The sequence below is a fragment of the Anser anser genome (assembly GCF_964211835.1).
Source record: "Anser anser genome assembly, chromosome: 2".
NCBI lineage: Eukaryota > Metazoa > Chordata > Aves > Anseriformes > Anatidae > Anser > Anser anser.
Window position 1 is genome coordinate 134,051,003 of NC_139721.1, and position 25,702 is coordinate 134,076,704.

Consider the following 25,702-nt stretch of genomic DNA (forward strand, 5'->3'; position numbering starts at 1 on the left):
CATGAATAGGATTGTTCCAGGATGAAACAACATTTTTAATACTGTAAACAAACAAGAGATGAATGCATAAAATGAACTGTTTAACAGGGCTTTAGGTACCCCTTGTGCATTGTATTTGGAAATGAAGTCCTTAAACTCAGAAGCAGAGGGATTCTCTGTAGATTAGAAGGTAGCCCCACAGTCCTTTCAGTAGCATCTTTTCATACAAAATTTGGCACTAACCCTCCATTTGCTTCAGCAAACGACTTCATGCTTTGTCCTTTTAATCCAATTTCCACCTTAATATAGTCTACAATGTAGTGAAAATACTGAAAGAAGATGCCTGGAAATGTATTGTGTTGGAAATCTCACTCAGGCAGTAATCCAATCAGTCAGTACTTCATTAACTGAGAAGTTTAACCCACAGATAATCCATACAAACTACCTTTCAAAACTAGCTATGACTGGATACAGTTATCACACAGATATGACTCAAAAAGGCAGCTAAGAGGCTAAGTCTGACAAAAAGAAAAGGAACAGATACAACTGAAAGCCACAATAAGGACTGTAATCCTTATCACAGTTTGAACAGCTCAGGTCTGTACATTGTTACAGCATTAGTTACTTAGCTGGTGCAGCCGTTAAGTGTATAGGCTACCCTATTTAGGAATAACTTCCTTATTAGCAGGTATTATCTCCTCTTTTCTGTAGGCCAAAACATCCATGCATACCTTAAGCAGACACCCCATAGCAGCCAGAATCCCATTCGGGAAAGCCTCATTCATACTTTACTGTTGTGGAAAACAATAAATTCCTTGTAAGTAAACATTGCTACTTTTGCTTCATCTTTCTTAGACCAATTAACCATATGATGTCCTGAAAATGACAGACAGTTGTGGACTCCAACAGCTAGCACCTATCTGTGCTGGCAAAGAAGGGCTCCAAACCAGTATCACAGTGTCTCTCTTGCAGAAGCTCCATAGATCCACTGATGAATTAAAGGCAACATATCATCACTGTCAACATAATGAGATTCACCAGAGGTTAAATCAAAAATAAAACACCAACAATCTTCAAGCAACTTAAATATGATGAAAACATAGCACTAAGATATTACCATCAGAATATTCAGTGCCATGTATCTTTTTATCCTATTCAAACTAGTATCTCTTCATACATGTCTTTAATTCATGCTTTCAGCAGAAGCAGGAGACAGAAAACTGCACCTACCCAAAGCAAAAGCATATTCAATAGTTTAATGGATTACAGTCTTGCAAATCATAATCTGCAGAAAGCACAAAGCAAGCGAATTGAGTGCGGGAGCTCACCAGAGTACATTGCAACCGTCCTAACTGTAGCACTCCTACTTCCCTTCACAGTGGGAAAACATGATGAATAAAAGCCAAGAGTAGATAATTCATATTAATTCTAGTGTATGGGGGTGCATGCTAAATTCTCAATGGCTATGACTGGCAAAAAAAGAATTGTGGAGTATTTTGTACCGTTTGTGAAGCATTTTCTGAGTGTATCTTCTTTTGCATAGCCAAACTTGTCAGTTTTACACAGTTCTCCATAGAAAACTAAATTGTTTCTTAATAATTCCCACTATTTCTCACAAGACATAAGGATTTTTTTTATATAGAACATTTCAAAGTTAAGGCATGAGAAGCAAAAAAGTGTGCAGGAAGGAGGAGGAAGACCCAAGAAAATGGAAAATACATTTCCTGGCATTATTTGCCCACACTGGCTCTCAGCAATAAACTATCACTGTGGCTTAGTGAAGAGGATTTGCATTCTTGGTCTATGTAAAAATACAGGATATGTCTCTGATTCTCATTTTCTTCTTGTTTCTCTGAGTGATTGCAGCAAGGGTGAAGACTTTTTTTTTTCTGGATAGTTTCATTAAATGCAGCTCAGCCCTTTCCTACTCCTTGGTTAAAGTCCCAAATATATATATATATATTTTCATTTTCAAGGTCTTATCCATTGATTCAAAGAGTAAAAGAGAGTTTGCTCCATGCTTGTTTGGTTGTTTTGAGCTGACAGCTTTAGACAAAAGCAGGTGACTATAATATGTCTGAAGGCTTCAGTACCCCCCTCTCACAAACCATTTTCTTTTGCTGCCTTTGCAACATATGCAGAGCTTTGGCGAATGTTTCGCCATTTTCAGGCTTGTTTCCTTCCAGCTTTCACAGTTTACTTCAAAAAAAATCTCATATTTTTAACTAGAAAAGTTTCTGAAGATCCTTAAGATAACTCTGAAAATCTTGATGACCTTTCCTTTAGACCCAGTTCTTCTTTCTTTGCTGTTGTCCCCTGCTTCCTTTCTTAAAAGAACATCTCTTGGTACAAGGACAAGGTAGAACTAATGGCTTACCATGTATAGATAAATCCAGATGGGCAACTAAGGAGATTTTTCCAGAGAGGAAATACCTGGCAGCTGGTTTTCTTTTTAAAAAACAAACAAACAAACATTTTTTTTTCTTTCTCGAATCTGATATTTAAGAGCTTTGGAAAAGCAAAATAGCACTGAAATCAGGGAGAAAAACTGAAGCAGGCACCATTCACTTTCTCTGAAGAAATGAGAAACGTGTTTGGGGACTATTGCAATGTGTTCTAATGAGAAAAAGAGCACCTTTGGTGTCCACTTTGTAATGGTTGACATAGACATTGAATATTTCAATGATTAATGCTATTTTCAACTCATTCATCCGCTATAAAAGCCTTTTAAACCAGGAGTCCTGTTTTTTGTTAGGGAATGTATGAAGCAATATTTATCCTCAGATTTTTCTGTTCAGAAATGTACTTTATCCACCTCACCGGGAATGAATGGGAGTCTGAAAATTAAACATTTCAGATGAAAGGATACAACCCAGAAATTAATTTTCCAACTATGTGTTCAGCTTTTTTGTTTGCTTTAAAAGACAGTCCACCTGTCTGTTCTGTAACCTATAACAGCAGTTGCCAGCCTTCAGTCCTTATTCTCTCATTTGGGAAGAAAATTCACTCATGACTAAATCACTGATCCTTGCTTAGCAGCATCTAATCACTGCTCATCTTAGTTGTTTTGTTTTTATTCTTATTTTTATTCAGTACCTTGAAAATTAAGCTTTCAGTCTTTTCATGCAAAAGGAATTGCTGAAAACTGAAAAATTTTAGTGGGGTTGGGATGGGTTGGAGCAGAGAACTCAAGTCTCATTGTACTGATCCACTTGCTGGTAAGCTGTTATGTCAGCTGTTGCCCCTAAATCCCTTTTGGACACAGGGAGAGATTCTTACCATCACTTTCATAAGCCAAATTTCTTAATATTTTAGAACTCCCATCATAATAATATTTCAACACTCTGAAAAAGAAAAAAAAAGTTTTAGAGTCTAACCTGTGGCAACAAAAGCCTTTGTTCAACTGTTACAGATTTTCTGAGGAATACAGCAGGTTCTGATCATACTTATATCAACTGAGATAACTTTTGTAACTAACTTCTACAGATAAACCCATCCTACTTTCACCACACTACTCCAAAAATGTTAAATGCATAACTGAATTTCCTTTTCTCAAGGCATATGATTTTATAACCCATGGCAGGAAAGGATAAGAAGAGTCAATTGACAACAGTATGTTATGCCTGTCCAAACGTTTGAAATGCCATATCTCTTCAGTAGCTTGGCTTACACATCATTCTTTTGCTTTCTACATTAGTGTTTATGAACCAGTCATCTATCAAGCCCTGCAAAATCAAAAAGTAGGTATTCTGGAGGCAACATTTTTTTTTCATACTTTCAGAAAGGCACACACAAACATATGTGGTCTAACAGCAATTAGCACTTCAGAGAGCACATTGTTTCTTTGGGCTTGAAATACCACTTTCAAACACAAGATTGGCAGACTTGCTGAAATTGCTAAGCCACACACTTCAGCTTTCTGGAATACATGAAAAGACTGCATTTCTGTCCAATGGTAGGCTTTCTTAATGAAGTTTTTTGGTGCTAGAAGATGTGAAGCAAGCTCCTTACAGAGCATTGTCAGATGTGAATTCTAATATAAAAACTATCATTAATTCTCTAATGCTAAACTAGCATTAATTTTCTAACAAATAAGCTACCATTAATTCAGTAGATATAAATCAGGACCTTCTAAAGTTACAATACTCTGGAAAAAATGGCTAAGCTATCTTGTCAATGTGCTATGTTTGTATTAAAAAGTGAACTATAACCACAATTCATATATGTTAACTGCAGAAACAGAAAAGAAAGAAAGAAAGAAAGAAAGAAAGAAAGAAAGAAAGAAAGAAAGAAAGAAAAAGAGAGAGAGAGAGAGAGAAAGAAAAAGAGAGAAAGAGAGAGAGAGAAAGAAAGAGAGAAAGAGAGAAAAAGAGAAAAAGAGAGAAAGAGAGAGAGAGAAAGAGAGAAAGAGAGAAAGAAAGAGAAAGAGATGAAAGAGAGAGAGAGAAAGAGAGAAAGAAAGAGAGAAAGAAAGAGAGAAAGAAAGAAAGAAAGAAAGAAAGAAAGAAAGAAAGAAAGAAAGAAAGAAAGAGAAAGAAAGAAAGAGAAAGAAAAAAAGAAAAGAACAGAGACCACACCATGTATGGAATAGTGCATCTGAAAAGCATTAGTTTTTGACACTATTGCTTGGCTTCACCTCTCCATCCTGACATTAGCAGGTTAAATTTTGGCATAAAGTAATAAAGGAACTGCACTGAGGAACAAGTGTTTTCTAGCTCAGTTTCTTTTCGCCTCCAATGACATTTTTTAGTGCTGGAAGATGTGAAGCAAGCTCCTCAGAGGTCAGCACCAGTCATTCAGAATCTACAGGATTATATGATCCTAGAGTTTTCTTGCTTCAGAAGTGTAATTGTATGTTTGAAAAGTATGAAGAGAGTAGCAGTCAGTGTGCCTGATTAATCTGCCATGAAGGCATCATACTTGTTCTACAACATAAGTTGGGCCCCATGGTTCAGAAGGGAATGAAAACAAATATTTCTTCGTACCTCCATTTGAAAGCTCAAATAACTGACGTGTAATTAAATCAATTCATCTAATGTACCCATATTGTTCTGGTTTAACCCGGCTGGCAGCTAAACACCACACAGCCGTTCGCTCACCCTCCCCCCTCCCTCTCTGGGATGGGGGAGAGAAACGGGAAAGTGAAGCCTGTAAGTTGAGATAAAGACAGTTTATTAAGACAGGAATATAATAATAACAATAATAATAATAATAGTGATAATGATAATAGTATTAATAATAATAATGTGTAAGAAACAAGTGATGCACAATGCAGTTGCTCACCACCCGCTGACCGATGCCCAGCCTATCCCCGAGCAGCCAGCCCCCCACCCCGGCCAGCCACCCCTATATATTGTTTAGCATGACGTCAGATGGTATGGAATACCCCTTTGGCCAGTTTGGGTCAGCTGTCCTGGGTCTGTCCCCTCCCAGCTCCTGCTGCACCCCTAGCCTGCTCGCTGGCAGGACAGAGCGAGAGGCCGAAAAGTCGTTGGCCTGGTGTAAACACTGCTCTGCAACAATTAAAACATCAGCATGTTATCAGCGCTCTTCTCATCCTAATCCAAAATATAGCACCCTACCAGCTACTATGAGGAAAATTAACTCTGTCCTAACTGGAACCAGGACAGATATTCTTGGAACAGAGGATACTGAGGCTTTACCAGAGCAAGAAAAGCCTCTGCTATATGAATCCATACACACTGGTAGGCCAATACAATTTTTGCCTGACGAACTTGTCTCATGTTATAACAGCAGACAATTCTTTGAAAAGATGAATTGTGGATAATGATACATTAGAATGCATCTTCATAGTGAAATACTTATAGTAGCCTAAAGTGAAGAGACACAAGTGCCTGACTTCCAGCAGGTATGAGCTCATGGTTCAATTTAGGCATCCTCATATAGTATCTTCCTAATACTAAACCAGAAATAGGTATTTTAAAGGAAAGAACAATGAGCTAATGTGAAAAAAAATGTTAGAATGCATTTAATTGTATGCAAGTGACTAAATAGCTCTAGGTAGTTCTATAGAAGCATAACCATATAGATGCAGACAGATTTATTTATTATTATTATTATTATTATTGGTAATGAATGGCTGAGTTTTATGATTCTGAATTGTTTGTGGTGCACCTAGTTAAGATGTATTTTCAACATCAGTTTTCTTCCTTTTGACTAGAGCAAAACTGAGAGAAAAAAAAATTACTCTAAAAAAAGTTTACATTCTCACTTAGAATAGTTGGTGGAAAACAGACCAATTCAACTGACTTCCTGCCTTTATTACTATTAATTTACTCAGATTCTTCAAAAGAAAAGAGGACCCGGTGAATCTGCAAGACAACGCCAAATATTGGTGGTTGTGTGCTGTCCAGACAATGGCAATCTCTCCATTGTTATGCTATTTATAAATGAAATGTGTAGAATTTATAGAGGCAAATGCTGTTGATGGTATTACTTTTCTCCGATAACCAGTAGAAGCTACCAGTTATAGGAGGTTCTCAACCTTTGCTCTTTGGTTGCTCTTTGGGTTGAACTACGGCGTTATTTAGGAGGCAGCTTTAGGAGACTGACAAAACTCAGTGTACATAAACAACATGATCTTGAAAAAAAATGCCTAAAAATCTGAATGAAATGTGAAGAGTGCTAACCAATTCATTTCTTTGTTTGACACAGAAAAGCTATCAATTTAAACTGCCATGACTTGGAATCATCTTACCTGTTTGAGCTCTCATAGTCAGATGATTTACTTACACAAGGTGCACTCAATGGACACCCTTATCTTGCACATTGATTTTAGGGTGGGATGGTGCACCATTAAAGCAAGGACAGATGGCAAAAAAATGGAGTCACCCATAGCACTTTGTTAATACAGAGTGACCACCTAAGAGTAAATTCCACTTGGTCTGTAAATAATCACAAATTCAGAGCTGGTAGGAACTGAAAATATTTACAGAAGGACTTAAAATTGAAATTACAAGTATCTTTCAAGCTACTGATCATGCACTATTAAACAAGTTTTATTGCCTTATCATAGTAATTAATTTTTGTTTCACATTAATGACATTCTTATCATGCCTAAGTTGCTAATGGAATTTGACAACAGCAAATACCATAAGATCATTTAGCTTATTCATGTCACTGGCAGGGACGAATACATATCTTTACATTATTATCTTCCTAATATACTAATTGCTTCTAAAATGAAGGACTGTCTCTATGTGTTTTAGTCATTGCAAGGAAGGGTTAATTCGCACATTGTCTTTTTAATATCTGATTTTTTTTTAAAGAAAGCAATTATCAAATTTCTAAACAGCAGTTCTAAACCTAAACTTTAGGTATACCCCATAACACCACATCTTAATATATGCTTCCTAATAAATATATGACCTTACTAAACCTTCTAGCTTGTTTCATCACCAGTCTGATCTGATATTAATGAGTGATTAAATTTATTGTAGGGAAAAAGGTAGAGTTCAAAGTAAAATTCTCATGTTCATCAGAAACACCAAGACTTCATTTTGGCTTATTTGCAAAAAGCTGTTCCAGCCTGTAATGGATGCTTTAGGTCTTCTGAGTACTTTTTCTGGACTGTCTTCAGAAAAAGAAGTATTTATTCTGTCCAACTGTCTATGAGAGCAGCTCTCTCAGCAGACCTGCACTCTCCGGCTGCAGCTGGAACTACCGAGCATGTGGAAGCTGCAGGGCTGGCTGTAAATGCGGGAGGTACTGGTGCTGCAGCCTGGGTCTTCAAGAAGGAGTATTAACACAGAAAGCAGGAGACTTAAGGACTCTGCATCGCCCTTGGAAATGGGTACATTTCTCCCCTTGTCAAAGAAAGGTTGTATATGGCCCTTAAACTACTTCAGATCAGATTTTTTTATTTTTTTTTTAAATAATAAAGAGACAATTATGAATTCTACAAAACAAGTGTAAAGTTTCATCACATACATGTTTTCTCCTGTTATTACTTCATTACAAGCAGTACTAACATTTCCTTCTATTTTTCTCATTAAAGAAACTAGAAGCACAGCTGAAAAAGTTGAAAGATACTGAACAATAGTATTTGTGTATAAAGTGCTTAATTACAAACATATTTTCAGTTCTAATTATGTTCTTATTATCCCAATTACTTTGCTACTTATATATTTAAACACAATTATATACTGTGATATGCACCTCTCCTCTATTACATTTACTAGTAAGGCCAATTTTATTCAAATATACTCATTGCACTTTTTTGTTTTTTTCAAACTTTATTATTATTGTACAAAATGACAAAGTGCTACTGATCACATAGAATGTGTACTTTAGACTGATACTAAATAAGCATCAATTTTATTATTATTCCAAGTAAAGTATTTGCAGGATTAATATGAAGTTTAGTGCAAGCTTGTTTTAACTTCCACTTGACCTTCACTTTTTTTTTAAAAAAAAAAAAGATTTTTGTATTCATACAAACATTCCTGCTGAAGATGGGGTTAAACTTGTCACAAGCATTTTAATAAAATACCAAAGACCTTCTTTAATTTATGGCAGATATATTTTCAAGAAGGAAAATGCTGATATTATCTTGGTTATAAGCTTACTGCTGAAATGATTTAGATATTCTTTTCCTTTCACACGGTATCAGTATAAAGTCTTTCTTTGCAGGCAATGAATTATAGTTGACACTTCAAACCTATTCTGTCAGTATCTCCTAGTTCAGAAAAATGAGAAAACATAAATATTTATTCTATATATACGGAAGAAACACAAGACTCTGATAAAAATGATCCATTATGGAATGATGAATAATTGTTACATGTGTTACACTTAGAACAGGAAAGGGCAAAAAAATGACACTTTTTAATATGAGGATTTGAGGTTATTGTGTAAATAAAAATGCAGTCCTTTTATCACATTGAGCTGATAAGCTCTGTGATTTCTGATGGAATGCACTTCATGAAAACATTGAAGATGAGGCTTCCTGTTGCAGACTGTTGGTCCAAATTGTAAAAGTCTATTAATAACATGCTTTAACAGTGTAAAAATATTTATGCAAACAGCTTTCCATTTCCCCAGCTTATATGTGCAATACTTCCCTAGCTTAAGTTCAGCAATTAATAAGACTAGGAATTCATTTTTTCCATCAAACAATCTGTTCAATGTCTTTAATCTTCTTCCTATTACTAATGTAAGCTGCTATATTATGCAAAGAAGTAAAGACTATTATAAACTGCTAAATACTAGTCTATGAAAACTACCCAAGTGTTACTATAAATTTTCCTGTTGGATGGGATGGGGTCAGTATGGAAAAAAAATAATATTTCCAAATTTTTGAAATAGTATTATCAGTCTTACTATCAGTCTTTCCTTCCAAAAAGGCAGCAAACAAGCAAGCAAACAAAAACATTATGTGCAAGCCAAAATGCAGTAATCAGAATTAAAACAACTTGTTTTTTTATTATTAGTATTATTCACAAAGTCTGGTTTTATACTAGAAATTGAAGATCTCTGAGGCAAAGAACATTCTTTTTTAATTGAGTGTTTTTAACTGTATAGCCTTTAATGTAAAACCTAAATACATTAATAATATAAATTATAAAGTTTAAAAAAAATAAAAAATCAAAATGACCAGCTCTTTGGGTAAGATTGTCACGAGATAGGTATAATATGTAAATGCACAGAATTATTTACTAATTAGTGTTATGGGAGCATCACAGAATGCAATGTAAAGGCTTTCTCTTTATTAAATTCAAATTAAAATACATATAGATTAAGTGAAAATAAGGTAGAGTTAGTTCAGTAAATAAAAATCAGGAACTTCTGAAGTTACAATACTCTGGAGAAAATGGCTAAGCCATTTTGTGAACGTGCTACATTTGTATTAAAAACCACAATTCATATATGTTAACTTAGCAGAAAAAAAGAAAAAAAAAAAAAAAAGAAAAGAACAGAGAACACACCAGATATGCAATAGTGCATCTGAAAAGTATTAATTTTTGACATTATTGCTTGGCTTCATCTCTCCATCATTGGCAGGTTAACTTTTGGCATAAAGAAATCAGGAGCTACACTGAGGAAAACAACTGTTTTCTAGCCCAGTTTCTTGTCTCCTTCAGTGGCCACAGGCAGACAGAGAGAAAACTGCAAGATGAAGGCAAGAACAAATCAAATCTATCCCTACTAATTTCCCAAATTAAATGTTATTTCTAACTACAATAATCTTTATCTCAGTAATTTTGAGATAAAGCAATTTCACTCAAATTACTTAGTACTATAGAAGGAATTTAGAAAATGCAGACTTTAGGAACAATACTATTATTTTAACACTACAAATTCTTCCACTTTTCCATCACAGATGAAATAAATAAAAGTTTATTTTAAAATTTTGTCTATGTGTTCAGTGTTTCTACATGACATTTTGAAGGAGGAATGGAGGGATAAAACGAATTTCTCTCCATGATATACAGAGAGATTTTTCAGCACCTCACATTGGCGGTGAAGAAAAGTTCCCTCTTCTCAACCTTTCTTATAGGAACTGTGATTGGGTTTGTTTTTTGCAATTTTGCATGCTTCCTCTTTTTGAATAACTTGGTGCCTCTGCAGATACTGAAAGGTTTCTCAAATAATGATATGAGTTTAAAATTGGTTTATTTTTACTCTGCTGCTTATCTGGCTAAAATATGAACAATGGTGACTTCCGGATTATCTACAGGTTCTGAATGACACTGCATCTTTTTTGTCTCTATTGCCATTTCAAATACCACTCTTTCAAACACAAAGACACTGTTAAAACAAACAACGTTTTGCAGAAACCAACATCTAAAATTCTGCACAACATGCAAACACACAAAAAATTATATTTTATGTGTGAATCCATTTTTAAATTCTCACTTACTGAGATCTTTTTTTCCAGAGCTACCTATAAAAATAAAGACTGTCAGGAAACGACAGTAAAAATAAATATCTAAAATGCAGAAAAAATTCTCTGCTCCTTTTTTTTACACTTCCTACTTTTTCATATCTTGTCTCTTTATTTGGGTATCATACCTCCCAGACTTAAAGCTACATTAGAACAAAGATGCCCTTATTCTTGACTTTATGTTTAATTTTCTACACTTTTCTAATAAGATACTTTCTAAAGGCCTATCTTTATCATCCTAAATTATGGATATTTATCTTCATAATGTCTACCTCATGTGAGCAATATCAGATTAACTGAGTTTACCTACATGCAGAAAGTCTACTGAAAATTTGGAGAAAACTGAAGTACAACTGAAGGTCTGGAAAACATACATTAAGGTAGAAGACAACTAAGTCATAGTCTGTAAATACTTCTACAGGAAAATGAAAATCCCAAACAAATGAGCCTTTGATTTAGCTGACAAAGGTTTACAACAGAGAGAGGCTTAATCTAGACTAGAAATCAAACTAATATTTATCACTGGAAGTCACTCTGTTTCATTTGAAATGTTTTAAATTAATATGAATATTATTTTTTTTTTCCAAAATATGTTCTTATCCACACCAGATTTAGAAAAGAAGCACTATGGCACATGCTACATAATAAATTAGACTGGCTGGTGGTAATGACCTCTCCTGGCCTTCTACTCTATGAATCTTAGAAAACAAACCCTGGCTACTGATCAACAAAATTGACATTATTATTACTACTATTAAACACATTTAAGATAACAACAACAACAACAACTAAACAAGAATACAGGAAATATTTCTGTTATTCACATGTACAGATTTAAACACAGATTGCTTAATTTGGAATTTCTGCTGTAAATCACTCTCGGGTGAATCATTAATTAGAACCCACTACTTAAGTTGACTCTTTTCAGAGATGATGCTCAAGATAGGGTCCTAGAACACAGTATCTTACACCTTGTTGAGCCCAACCCAACAGTGACAGTCTGAAAATCTTACAAGCAGCAATTGATCCTAACTTACAGAAATAAGAGAAAGTCTTTCTCATTAGATACAATATGAAACAGTAACTCTTAATTTTATTCAAACAACCAAACAACCCAAACAACCCATATATGATAAGCCTACTCTTGTGGGGTACACTGAGAGGAAAGCTCCAAACCAGGAACCTCTGTCTTTGAATGGATAAATACAGAAGAACCGTAAATAAAATAAAGCCAGAAACAGTAACTGGTACTTTGAGTGTTATTTTCATTAGTTCATCTAGAGCACCTAAACTACAATGCAACTTCCTTTTCAGCGCCAGTGTGGGTTTGCACTGGTGTACATGGATGGAGGACTTGCTCCGCTGGCCATTGAACTGGAGATCATCTCCAGGCTCGCATCTTAGCCCGCAACAAAATGCATTTCCTAGGTAAAAACCCAATTTGGGTGCTCTGAAATCCCTTCTGCCAGTGTCTTTCTCAGTGGACACTGGCATGCTCTACAGAGTTTTAGAAAAGTAATTTTAGCCAATTAAATTGTGCAGTAGGCACACCTCCAATTCTTTTGTGTACATGGAGATTTTAGAATATTACAAAACCAGTGCCTTATGAGAGAAAACAGAGGTATCTTTATTGGAAGAATTTGTGTGCTGATTTCTGCTGCCCATTATCTTCTTTCCTGTGCAGACTACAATCAATTTAAACAACAATCTTAACAGAGTTTAAAAAAAAAAAAAAATCAGGGCTGGATACTGGAAAACTAATTTCTCAAAGATAATACTCATTATATTCCAAGTCTCTCTGAATTCAACTGTATTTTCAGTAACATTTTCACTGTTTTTAAATAAAACAAAGACCATAAGTAAAGCATAGAATATGTAGTTCTGTGTATTCCAGGTGATCCAGAGGTTTATGGAAACTAAGATGGCTGAGTATTCACTTAAAAAAATATAAAAGATTAACTGTAGGAAAACTGTTCAAATAAGAAGGATTTAGTAGGTCAGTGAGGTCTATGAAAGATAATGGCGTGTGCTAATCCACTTCAGAATCTTCAGAAAATAGTCATATGGTGTTAAATTAACATACATTTAGTTTTAATTTGCTGTTAATTAGGGTAGATAAATTAATGTATATATGGGTATCACAAAAACACATATTAATAGCAAAAAGAGCTATTCTAATAGACAACACACATCACTGATTCTAGTGTGTTAAAATATGTAGGTAATATGAATTCTTCAGTGTCTGCTAAAAATTCTCCTTAACAGTGAGAGTAATTTAAAGAAACAACACTTTGATGAAGCAGCATTGCAACACAATTGGGATTGTACTGCAGTTCAGAGATAACCCTGAAACAACTGGGTAGGGAAAAATCTATATAACCTACGTTATTAATGACTTCTGAGTGACCTCTGCTTATCTTCACTACCTTAAAGATGACATTGAAATTTTCAACTGTGCTCAAGCTTCATTATTCAAAATCTAGACTATAGTAACTGGAATATTCTAATGATATTTTCAACCTGTCATATTAAAATAAAGTAGAAAATTTCTGAGATTATATATGATCTAGAAAAATGATCGCTGCTTTGTTTATATAGTGCAATGTGAAATCTAATGTTTACACTGCATACAATGATCAGAGAATGTATTTGCTTAATTTTCATTCAAATATTACAGATAACAGAGAAGATAGCAAATCATTCAGAAAAAACAAAGAAAGAAGAAAAGAAGGAAGGAAGGAAGGAAGGAAGGAAGGAAGGAAGGAAGGAAGGAAGGAAGGAAGGAAGGAAGGAAGGAAGGAAGGAAGGAAGAAGAAAGAAAAAGAAAGAAAAAGAAAGAAAAAGAAAGAAAAAGAAAGAAAAAGAAAGAAAGAAAGAAAGAAAGAAAGAAAGAAAGAAAGAAAGAAAGAAAGAAAGAAAGAAAGAAAGAAAGAAAAAAGAAAGAAAAAAGAAAGAAAAAAGAAAGAAAAAAGAAAGAAAGAAAGAAAGAAAGAAAGAAAGAAAGAAAGAAAGAAAGAAAGAAAGAGAAAGAAAAAGAAAGGAAGGAAGGAAGGAAGGAAGGAAGGAAGGAAGGAAGGAAGGAAGGAAGGAAAAATAAAGAAAAAGAAAAAGAAAGAAAGAAAAAGAAAACAAAGAAAGAAAGAAAGAAAGAAAGAAAGAAAGAAAGAAAGAAAGAAAGAAAGAAAGAAAGAAAGAAAAAAGAAAAAGAAAGAAGGCTAAGAATGTGTACACTAGATATTGAAAAAGGAGTTATAAATTTACTTCACTCCGGGACGGAATTTCAATTGTACATTGCACATACCACTCCGCAAATGACAACAGTAACTTACATGACCTGTTATCATGCCTTTCCATGAACACCTCAAAACATACAGTCACAGCTGGACAGGTAGCACACATAGGTACACTCAAGCCCACTGACACCAGTACAGCTAGCAAAATATACAGCCTCTGGGTACAGGCCTTCATCTTGTACAACTTGCCACTATTTTCTAGTTAAAGTTTCTTAGTTGAACATTTCTTAGTTAAAATCTTACTTAAAGTTTGCTTAACTTTATTTTTTCATTACATTTCCCACTCTCTTCCCCCAGCCAAAAATATATTTTATGATTTAATTATGTATTTTAAGGTGAAATTAAAACTGTTCTTCTTTCCTTCCTTCCTTCCTTCCTTCCCTCCTTTCCTTCCCTTTCTTCTTTTTTTATTTCTTCTTAAAATACAACCGACTGATTAACATACCACAACACTTTTACAGTGACAAAATATAACATGTAGACTTCAAACTGAATTTACAAAAAAATAAAACAATTTTTTGTGGGCAATGTGTTAAATAAAAACAATGTTTTAAATATAAAATGGCTGTAATTTGTTTATTTGGTTCCTATCCATTTTAAAGAGTATTTTAGGTAGTTTCTCAAATAAAAAAGAAGCTAGTATAATTCAATGAAAGTTTATGTGGTTTTTTGTTTGTTTGTTTTGTTTTTTTCTCTTTGTAGGAATCTATTTCCAACTTATCTGTATTCAGAATACGAATATAAATTTGTACACAAGTAATTCTAAATGCCATTGGCTTTCCACTTTTAATGCTGTTATTCTTCCAAAGAATGTATCCACAGATCAATGACCCTTTCATACGATCTGAAAATGCCAAAGAATAACACTTCATGGATAATACTGTTTTCACTTGACTTACAATAGTCATTTTTACAACAGAAAGTCAGCATAAAGTCCTAAAATTACTAAGGATGCCATCCAGAGTATTTATATATCAGGGGAAATGACGACACGGAAATAGAATTAGATAACTAATAATAACTCACACACTAATTTCAAACTAAAGACATGGCAAAATGAATGAATCTCACAGATTAATGAACTGCTTATTTGGCAGCATATATTATTACATTTTTTGCATGTTTCATCATTTTTCTGTTACTTTTTATTAATTACAGCTACTCTGAATTGATGATCTCTAATGTACACATCAGTATGTATCAAGACTGATGAATGCATCCTGGATGTTCAAGTCACGTGGAGGGTCTGCCCATATGCAAGACTCTTGCTGTAACCCTGCATGTTTTCCTGCAGCAAATTTGCAGACACACTTTACAAAACAAGTGGAGCTGACAGAAAATTCCAGGAGTCTATCTCCTTTACCTCATCACCATCAGAAAGACTTTCTTATGGTGACCTGCAAATATGCACTTTTGCCTGGGTACTGCTTGCTGCTCTGTGTTTTCTTTCAGGCCTTCCCCCTTTTTTCTCCCCCAGAGGAAAGTCTGATAGCAGATTATCTAATTTATCTAACTTTTATAGTGCACTTTTCTCTATAGTCCATGTGTAGAGAGTGGTGTCAGTTTCTGAATTCAATTATTTTGGTACTGGAAAAAAAAAAAGTTATTTTCTAAATTTCTAGCATGGATTCTTTATTGCTTTTAGAAATATGTCTGACTGTCAGGCAATAAAAGAGAATACTGCAGGGATTCTTAGCTTTTGACATTTTTAATTGCTTCTGCTTTGGTTATTACACAATAGATAGTTTCATCATATAAATATAATGTATCTTTGTAAAATCCTTTAAAATATGATTTCAAACCAATGAATGCCATTTTCTATTTGCCTTTAATTTCCTCTCAATAGTAAGTTCATCAGAGTGTAACAATTAATTAACTTAATTAAGCTAACTTAATTATGTTCTTTCATAGGTCAATATGTAGAGCTACTCAGATTAATAGCAGAGCTTGTAAAGTTAATCTTCTTGTATAATGCAAATGATGCCAAGTCATGTATTAAATACCTTCCTGAGTAACAGATGATACAGGACTAAATGTACTTTAAAGAAGGGCAGAGACTGTGAAAAGGTTAAATAAAGAAAAATATCTTGGATTTGTGGAAATTTTAAACAGACCTAATTCATTTTTTAAGTTAATAATCTTCTTCCAAGAGGAGGCCTCATTCCATAAAGACATTTACAGCTTAAATATACATACATAAAAAATTGACTTCAAAAGCAGAACTGCGTGACAACATTTTCCAGCCATCTTCAACCTTTATGTTTCTTTATTAAGAAGATTACATAAAACAGTCATGTGAAAAGATTAGATGGAAAATGTGAATTCCTAACTTCAGAGCATTTGCATGCCTACTGTATTTCCCAGTTTATTTTACAGAGGAATCACTTCAGTGGCCAAAGGTATTATGCTCTCATATCTGCTTATTATTAATTCACTTTTAACACAGACTCTAAGGCTTTTTTAGGCATGTGGCTTAGGAATTTTGCTATGAAATATTAATGGGAACTACAGTAATCGTAATAATTACTTGTAGAAGCATGAAAAGTAAAATCAAAGAAACCTTTTGAGTGCCAAAGATGAACAGGTGACTGATCTCTTCTGTTAAACAAATGAGTCTGATGGTTGAAACCCATAGTCTGACATCAGGACCATAGGTCAAATAGCCAAATTTCAGCCAACTAATCAAATTTCAGTCTTCTCTGGAATTAATCTGATTTAGGTCCAGAAAATATTCTAAATGCATAGGAATTCCAGGTCTATAATCCATTGCAACTCTTTGTTGCAACACAAAGAAAACAAAGAAGTGGGGGCACTAAGTATTCTGTAAGGTGATTTGAACACGAGTGTAAAGGAAAAGGCTCTGAAAGTGTGAAAACTACTCAGAACTTTTAAAACCAGAATAAAGTACTAAGAAATACACCAGCAGGACCAATCCTATGTCTTCTAGGGGATAGATTACACAGATATGTGTTCTTCTCTTTGTTAAACTATGCCATGTAGAATTTATGATTTTGCACAAAATGACGTTGCACATCCTGACCTCAGGATGATGAAAAGGTCCAGAGCATAAATCAGCTTGTGTTCCAAAATCACAGGCCTACGTCTTCTGATATAAAGGAGAATAATCTATGATATAGAATAACTAGTATATTAGCATGTATGATTTTTCTTCAGAAAGCACCTGCTAGGTCCATACAGCATGGAAGTTTGCAATTACTTTTCTGACCACTTTAAAAGTTAAACAAAAAATTTAGTGTTCAAGAGTAAATCTGTAGTCCAACCCATTCTATGTGTGTAACTTTTTTTTTTTCCAATTAACAGTGTGTCAAGAACAACATATTTATAGCAAAAACAGTCTGACAATTTTTCTATCAAATAAGTTCAAGTTATCAGCTACTCAGAACAGAGGGAAATTATTGTTATACCTATGAAGTTTAGAAAAGAACTCTTTTTTTTTCATAAGTGCAAGCATAACAGATTTGTATTTACAAAGATAGATAATATACAAATATATTTCTCTAATATTTTCTTGTGTTCTCTACAAATCATCTTCCTGCTTCTTGCCAATGTTTATTCTACAAGATGATTGAGTTATTTCCTCAAAGGAAAAATGAAAGATGGAAATCCAGTTATTTAACAGTCTTCTAGTAACAGCAGATAGACAAAATATCACATGAGCATTATTACAATCTTTACCATGGAATTATCTTTTATTCAGTTCTTTCAGAACATTTCACATCTTACTTTGCTTAAAAAGAAAACACCTTAGTATAATAAAAATTAAAAAAAAAAAAAAAGCATAAAGATGGATTGGGTGCTTTGCTGAATAAGTTTATGGTTTGGGGTTATTAAAAAATAATCTGTTTTAGTACTAACTTGAAGAGTCAATAGGACTTGTTGAACAAATGTTTTATCCAGAGATCAAGGAAAGAAGATAATTCAAAAAAAAAAAAATCCGATGCAAATTGTGTTCATAAAAATTAAGAAACTCTCCCTTTGCATCTGGTTCCCCTAGACTTCTGAGAACAATGTAATGATTTAACATTGAACTTGTAAACTGCTTGAACTATCCTTACAACTAATGTCAGACGTCTTAAGTGTGGGACACATCTTCTCCTATAGAACAAAACACAGCTGTTCACTAGTAATGGAAAAGAAGTCTGTGTGCTCTCCAGATATAGGGCAAGCACTGAAAGCTTAATAATAAATAGTACCTATCTGTTAGGTACTTAGTAATAGATAGTACTATAAGATAGTACTTGTCTTAATCCTTCTTTAATTCAGACTCCCAAAATTTTGCACATTTTTTGTAGCTTTTGTACAGCACTTAGAAAGCAACACAGATACGTGGGCTATTCATGTTCATACGATACGGTGATGTCATTCATATTTTACCCTAAGGTGTTCCATATGATTTTGGGGGGAAGGGGAGAGGGTGGAGAAAAGAAGGTTGGCTGGTTGTTTTATTCTTATTTATTGATTTATTTTCTAACAGAACTAAATCTCATAGAGAGAATCACACAGCATTTCATCTGTATTCATACTGCTCTAGTAACACAGCCATTCCAAAAGACTAGCCCTGTTAGCCTCTAGTCTTACACTACTAAAACATGATTAATTGATTTGCCAGTGGATCAGCAAAGGAAATTAATACACATAACTCATGCATTTCTATTTTACCTCTAATTAAAGATGAGAATATGCCTTTTATGAGACTCAGGTTTAAGGGAACTGTCAAAAGTAGTCTCTTCTTAGTTAGATAACCAACTCCTGATTCTCACTGCCAGTAGATTAAAGTGCTGCTTATGAGAAATGGTATCAAAATACTAGAGTAATACCCATCAGTCTTGCTCTTTAGCCACTATAAAACTATAAAAAAAAAAAAAAGTAAAATTACTTTAACAACAAACCTTCATTTTTTTCAGTGTGATTGCATATTCATCTAAAAAAAATTATATATTTACTAAATATACTGCAACTGCTAGATGAACAATGCAAGTGACCCCACCAAATGGTGTAAGGGTCATGAAATTTAATTTCTTAGCCTTATAATTTTATTGAACAATTACATTGTTATTCAAGCAAGTGCATTTGTGTATTTTAAAAGCTCTGAATCTTAAGTAATCAACATGTCCAGAGATTTTTCTTTCATTAGTTAATGGTAAAGAATGTGTGGTATCAGAGATACAATTCAATGTATTGACTCAGAGCATACTAACAATAGTGAGGTACTGAATATTGAAATGGTTGTGGAGACAAAATTCCTATGTAATTTAAAAATTGTAAATTTAAAAACTATGTAATTTAGTATAACATTTTATGAAAAGCAGAGTTATCTTACAGTTCCGTAAGAAACTGGAAAGAAGGTCTAATTAAGTGACACTGAAATTCAGATGGCACACATCTGTCCCCTTTCAAATGCATTGAATTTTTCTTTCAATTTCACTGTTGCATGCTAGTTATTAAAAATGACAATAAAAACATACAACATTGACTCATCAATCACACAGGTAACTTCCTTACTTTAGTATGGATAGTAATTCAAATCATTCAAGCATTCAAATCTATAAAAATTAAATTCTGATTATGGGGGATTGCACAGGTTTTGAAAACACAGGGTAAGGTATCTTTCTAACTCTAAATATGGTTTGGTTATTTTATAAGCCAAAGTGTTACTGCATCTGAAGGACACTAACGAATACACACACTTTCCTGAATCTTTCACATGTGCAAAACTTTCACAGGTGTAAAACATAAACACCGAACATGCTAGTTATTATGCAGTGACTTTTGTCATATGCCACATAGCTGGACACTGTCCCTGTCCCACCCAGTTACATCTGATTTCAGAGCATGAGAAGAGTCTGGGAAGAAGGGGAGCGGTAACAAGAGCAGGACCCATCCTGCCCTCCTGCTGAGTAACAGTGGCCATGGAGAAACAGAGCTCAAAATTCAACCATTGCCTTGACTAGCAGAGACAACTGGAGAAGCAAAGCAAAGCCTCATCTAAGTGACCACAAGGCATCACACAAAGTTAAAACTGATGACACAAGTAACTGTGTGTAAGAGTCGGACTGGGCTACTTAAGGAGAAGAAATTGTAAGCAAGAAAATGACATGGATTATACAAACTAACATAGCAACTTATGGGATTTTCCTGATTTCCTGCTACAATAAATTGTTCTCACATTTGCAAGTCTGAGACACTTTTTTGAACGTCACTTTCCATATCCCTCTTTCAAAATTCCCATCCATTCCACCTTCCTGAAATCCTTAGTCTGATAGCTATTTTACTTTTAAACTTATTTCCTGCTTCCCTTCTCCATGGCTGCACTTGAACATTTCCTTAACTGCCTTCTCACCAGTACTGATGGGTCAAATTCAGATGAGAAAGAAATTATTATACTAATAATGCATCAGCTATAGCTAATAGCTATAGTTAATTCTGAATATTAAGTAATTAAGCAAATACTGAAAGAATACAAGGGAGTGGTGTACCAAGAGACTTCAAATAAAAAGAGGATTTAAAAAGGCATTTATTGCGTAAAGCTCTGCAAACACTTTTGTTGCTGTTAGAGGCAGGTTTTTTAAAGTTCAATTCACAAGCGTTTGTTTACCAAGCTGACTTACCCCCATGTAACTTAGGCGGGCTGTTTCCTGGTGGGTTCTGAATTTGGAAATTCAACATATTGGTGCTCCCCTCTCAAGGTTCCCTGCAAATCCAACCACAAAACTGTTTCTAACTCACCTCTCTTTTGATATAAACTGCAGTAACTTTTTTTTTTTTTTTTTGAGAAAGTCTCATTCTGTTATAAAACACATATAATAAATACTTTATGACCCTAGGTTCAGCTAAACAGCTTCACCATAAACTGAGATATCTACTAAAATTCAAGAGGTGCATTCCCATCTTTCAGTTCTCTGATGTTTCCTCAGGATCCTCTCCCCCACAGTTTAGCTGTTTGTATTCCACACAGGCCAAAATTGAGATAAATTGGAAAAGCTGAAAATTAAGAGCCAGAACCCATGGTCTTCCATGGACTAAGCTCCCTTTGCAACTCAGGAAAATATACAAAGGTATTACTTAAAATTTATATCATTCTATCTTCAGGACTGCTTAGATGTGATAACTTGAATATGTGGTTACTCCAAAATAAGTGAAGTACCTTAAGTGAAATACCTCTTAAGAATTCTCCCAGCCTTGTATTGAGAATTTGTCTCTTCTTCAAACAAAGTGACAAGACGCAGAGGAAAGGAGAAATCCATAAAGGAATTTGATAATTATCTAAAGGCTGCACTAGAGAAACAATGAATGGCACTGTAAAAGAGTTGTGTTTCCTATTGCTAATATTTCACTTTCTCCTTTACCGGGAAGAGTATAGTGAAAGAAAATCTGAGAAAAACAACAGTATTTACATTACCTGGTACTTAGCATGTCTTTAGAAACAATAGTAATAACTGTTTGAGGAAGCCAAGACCAAGAATATTAAGGATACTCCATGTGAAAGACTTCTCTCAGAAAGGGTTGATTTAAAGATAACAATGTTTCCATGAAAGGATGATTCTCATCATAAGATGAAGCTGGAAGTCTGCAGACAACCTCTTCTCCAGCTATGGTATACTCTGACAAGTATGAATTGCAAGGACCAAAGAAGTCAGTCATTAGCTATGTTGTAGAGCTACATTACAAGTCAGCACCTTTTCTTATAACAACAGGGAGTATGGCCTTATGCCACACTACATCATTATCATCTAGTATATTATTTTTTTTTTAGAAAAAAGGTCACATTGATAGGCACAATAATATTATCAAGGGCCTTTCCTTTGTCCAACCCAGCAGTAGGCTGCATTTAATTTAGGATGACAAAAGATTTACATCTACTTATATAATTAATTACAGATTCTATTTCTGTTTCTTTAGTCTTGTAAAGCTTAATTTGCTCGAATCTAACAGATTTCCTCTCACTGTCATGGATGTATGAAAGATAGGAACAAAAAAATATAGTTTCCCAATCACTGATAATAAGAAACAGGATTTAAAATGCAGTAGATGTAATATACTTGGCTTACATAATTAAGGTCCTAAAATTTACCTTGGTCTTGTGTGTCAGTGGTATGGGAGGATAAGATAGAGTTTTAGCTTTAGAAAGTCTCTAGTATAAGTAAAGCATGAAAAGCAGAGGCAAACGAGTACACCCCAACCGTTAATCTTGGAATAGAATAGACACATACGGTCCTACCTCTTCTGGATGTTTCTGTGCCACCGATACCAGCTCTTCAGAGCTACTTCTTGAGGTAGAGGGTACCACATTACCTGGGGCCTCTGAGACCACCTCATTTGACGGCTCGGAGTCCTGAGGGCAACAGAGACAAATAGACCCCTCAGCAGCGTGTTGATGTGGTACTCCAGGAAAGAGAGAGTTCTCAGAGGAGCTGTGCTCTGATCACAGGAAAACAGAGAATACTTGAAGTCTAAAAACTCTTTTTTTACAGTGGGCAACTTGTTTTAACCCAGAGGCAAAAACATCTGCCATATATGTTCCCTTAAAATGGCAATACTTTCTTCACAAGAACATTTTATGCCTTAGTAAATAGCTGTATAGCATTTCAGAATTGTAAAGTTCTGAATAAACATGCTTGTTTTGCCCATACCTACCCCTGCTCCTAAACTGCAAGGAAGGGAAAACTACATTTCTTCCCCTTATTGAACATGGAGATTTCTGCAAAACAGCCGTGACCATGATAGAACAACCCCACACAAATGTATTTTATCAATTGCTGTAAACTGACATAGCACAGAAAACTGGTAAAGCTAGAGAAGTCAGTAGATGACTGTCAACTTTAACACTACAGTCAAATAAGTAAAATAAAAACACTTAAGTAGTTAACATTCTTCTTTCTAAATTACCTTTACATTGAATTTGCAATGCAATGTGACTAGATTAGACAAAATAAAAATCACTTTAATACCTCCACTGCTTCACACAGTGGTTTTGATAACTGCATAGATTGAGATATTTTACTATGGAGGAAAAAATCCATTAATCGGTACTATCTCTACTGTGCTTGTAATGCTCATTACAGAAGATATTTTAGTTGTCATTGCTTAGCAAGCAGAATATGCGCTTTTGATGTATCACTTTCTCTCTACAGTCATTAATTGCAAGGAAATCGAGATTATACTTTCAGAAACTGCAAGCTGCAAAGCTCATTATTAAGTTTTTGACATGACAACTTCTATAACGTAAATTCAAATTTTGTACTAATAATATTCAGCACTTGCATTTTAGCCCAATGTCTATGTTTGGACTATTGGAAGGGACAAAGCTGTGGCTAACACCCACTACTGAGAATCACAGGGCAGACCAGATGTTGTAAAAGAATACATGGAGGGGGTTGCTGGAGGCTAGAAAGTTGGAAAAAAGTCTTTGGGTGGTCTTTGGGAGTGTTCTCTAGTATCTCTATGTCATATAACTTTTCAGGTGAATTCCTGTAAAACAAAAATAAAAACAACAACAACAACCACAACAAAAACCTACTAAGCTTAACTATTTCAAATAAAGATCTCTATGACTTTCTTTTAGCACCACCTCTCTGTGACTTAGAATATTCTGGCCCATCCTGTGGCCCATCACCTTAAGTTTAAAGTTCAGTGTCAGGATAACTACAAGGAAAAGACTATCTCGTTGGCCCAATTAGCCACAAACTGACTTGAAGTACTGAACCGTGCTATTTTGTTTACTCCTTGAGGACTAGAAAGTTAAATCATTGCCATGCAATTTATCAGTTCAGTATGTTTCCAGAAGCTCTCCTGTGCTGCTTACAAAAACAAAAGTAACAACCACATCTGCTGGAAGAAAATGATGTACTTGTCTAAATTCTTTGGTTCAGTGATTTCTCTCCTTGAGTTCTGCCTGTCTTTTGTGCCTAAGAAAACTTTTATTATGTTGCTATCACCCGTTGCCAGATAATGGTGGCAATGTTGTTTTTTGTTACTTATGTTTTTTGAAAGTAATAAACAATGGGTTTCAAAAATGGTCAGAGCAGCAGTAATTTGGTAAACATATATTCTTGTTTCATTTCTTTTGCTTCAACAGGAGCAGCACATCACAGATGCTCTCCCCCCCACCCCCCTCCATAACGTCCTGAATATCTTCTTCCTGACCAGCTCGTCCATCCTTCTCAATAGTTCTCTTCAGGAACTAATATAGGGCTAATATAATACATCAATTTTTAAGGAGATGGATGGAAACCTGATTTACTTTGTTGTTCAAAAACAGATCAAATAAAGCACTTCTGTTCCAGTTACACTGGTTTCACTATCTCTTTTCACACTGCTGTGCCACTTAGGAAAACTGTGCAGAGCCTGAACATTTCTATGAAAAGCAATCTATGTTCTAGACTAGTTCAGCAACACGTGAAGTACAGCTTTTGGAAATAAACATCTTCACTAAGTGGAATGTGACCCATTCATGTAAGGTACAATGACAAAAATGTTGCAAGGTGCAAGTGAGAACTTTCATAAAGTTTCTTCTTGGTGTCTTCTGAGTGCATGGTCAAATGAACAATGAACTAGTAAACAATTCTGGTAACTTGCACTCAGACAAATAAAATCACCTTAAAAGTTATTAGCATTGTTTGCTTTTGTAAAGGGAAGGCATACAATCTGTATCGCTGACACAAAACAGCTATTTTACTGAAGAAGTGGTAAATGAAAAAAAAATGTAATTCAAAAAAATTTTTTTTTGTCTTCCCCCCTTATTATTTATATCATAATACACTGGGTCAACTTTGCAAAAATATTTGCACTTGTTGATCTGTAAGCTTAACTGTAGCTGTGAAAGACTTGACTGTTCATGGATGTGTAAACAACACAATAGATAATTTGGTACACAACCTTTCTGGTGCCTAAGCCCTTCCCATTTCATTAAAACGTTATAATATTTCCACCCTATATAACTTAACTGCATTTTCAAGTCAGGTCAACACAGAGCTTTCTAATGAATCACAATATTTAACTATATTAATCAATAACTAATGGGGAAAAACACTATTAAGTGGTACTTCCAGTTTCCTGAAAATATAGACATTCTTTATGGAAATGTAAGTACATAATAAACAAATAAACTCAGAATGCTTGGTAATTATATTTTTCCTGCAAAATTCTGATTTTGAATAAAGCTCCTCAGAACATCATTTTCTTGGACTTATGAAACCTTAAAGAGGAAACATGAAATGTGTAGACATTCCTCTGTGTTTATGCAAGAAAGACAGCTCTGCTTTGAAGTATGTCTATTGTCATATGACCTAAATATTCATGCAATTTAAGATACCACAACAGCATTGGCTTGATTCAAACAGTTCTGGAAAAAAAAAAAAAAAAAGCATTTGAATTACATGTTCATACAAACACATAACAAATTGGATATTCTGGTCCTGGGATGGAACTTGCATGCTAAAGTCATGACACTGGTGGTAGACCCTCCTTGGCAGCAGACACAAAATGGTGGTGGCTTCAATGGAAT

General features: G+C 34.5%; 1 protein-coding gene across 2 annotated transcripts in view; it reads right to left on the reverse strand.

Moving 5' to 3' along the window:
- PHF14 (PHD finger protein 14) overlaps positions 1 to 25,702 on the reverse strand; it is a 163,184-nt gene that overhangs the window by 13,835 nt on the left and 123,647 nt on the right. The window contains exons 18-19 of one of the 2 annotated variants that reach the window (XM_083824579.1): positions 22,418 to 22,531; positions 20,808 to 20,890 (exon numbers count right to left, since the gene is read on the reverse strand). In XM_083824579.1, coding sequence (XP_083680705.1) covers positions 20,819 to 20,890; positions 22,418 to 22,531 — 186 coding nt within the window. In that variant the 3' untranslated portion in view covers positions 20,808 to 20,818. The remainder of the gene's footprint in view (positions 1 to 20,807; positions 20,891 to 22,417; positions 22,532 to 25,702) is intronic. The other variant, XM_083824578.1, reaches the window with a different exon arrangement.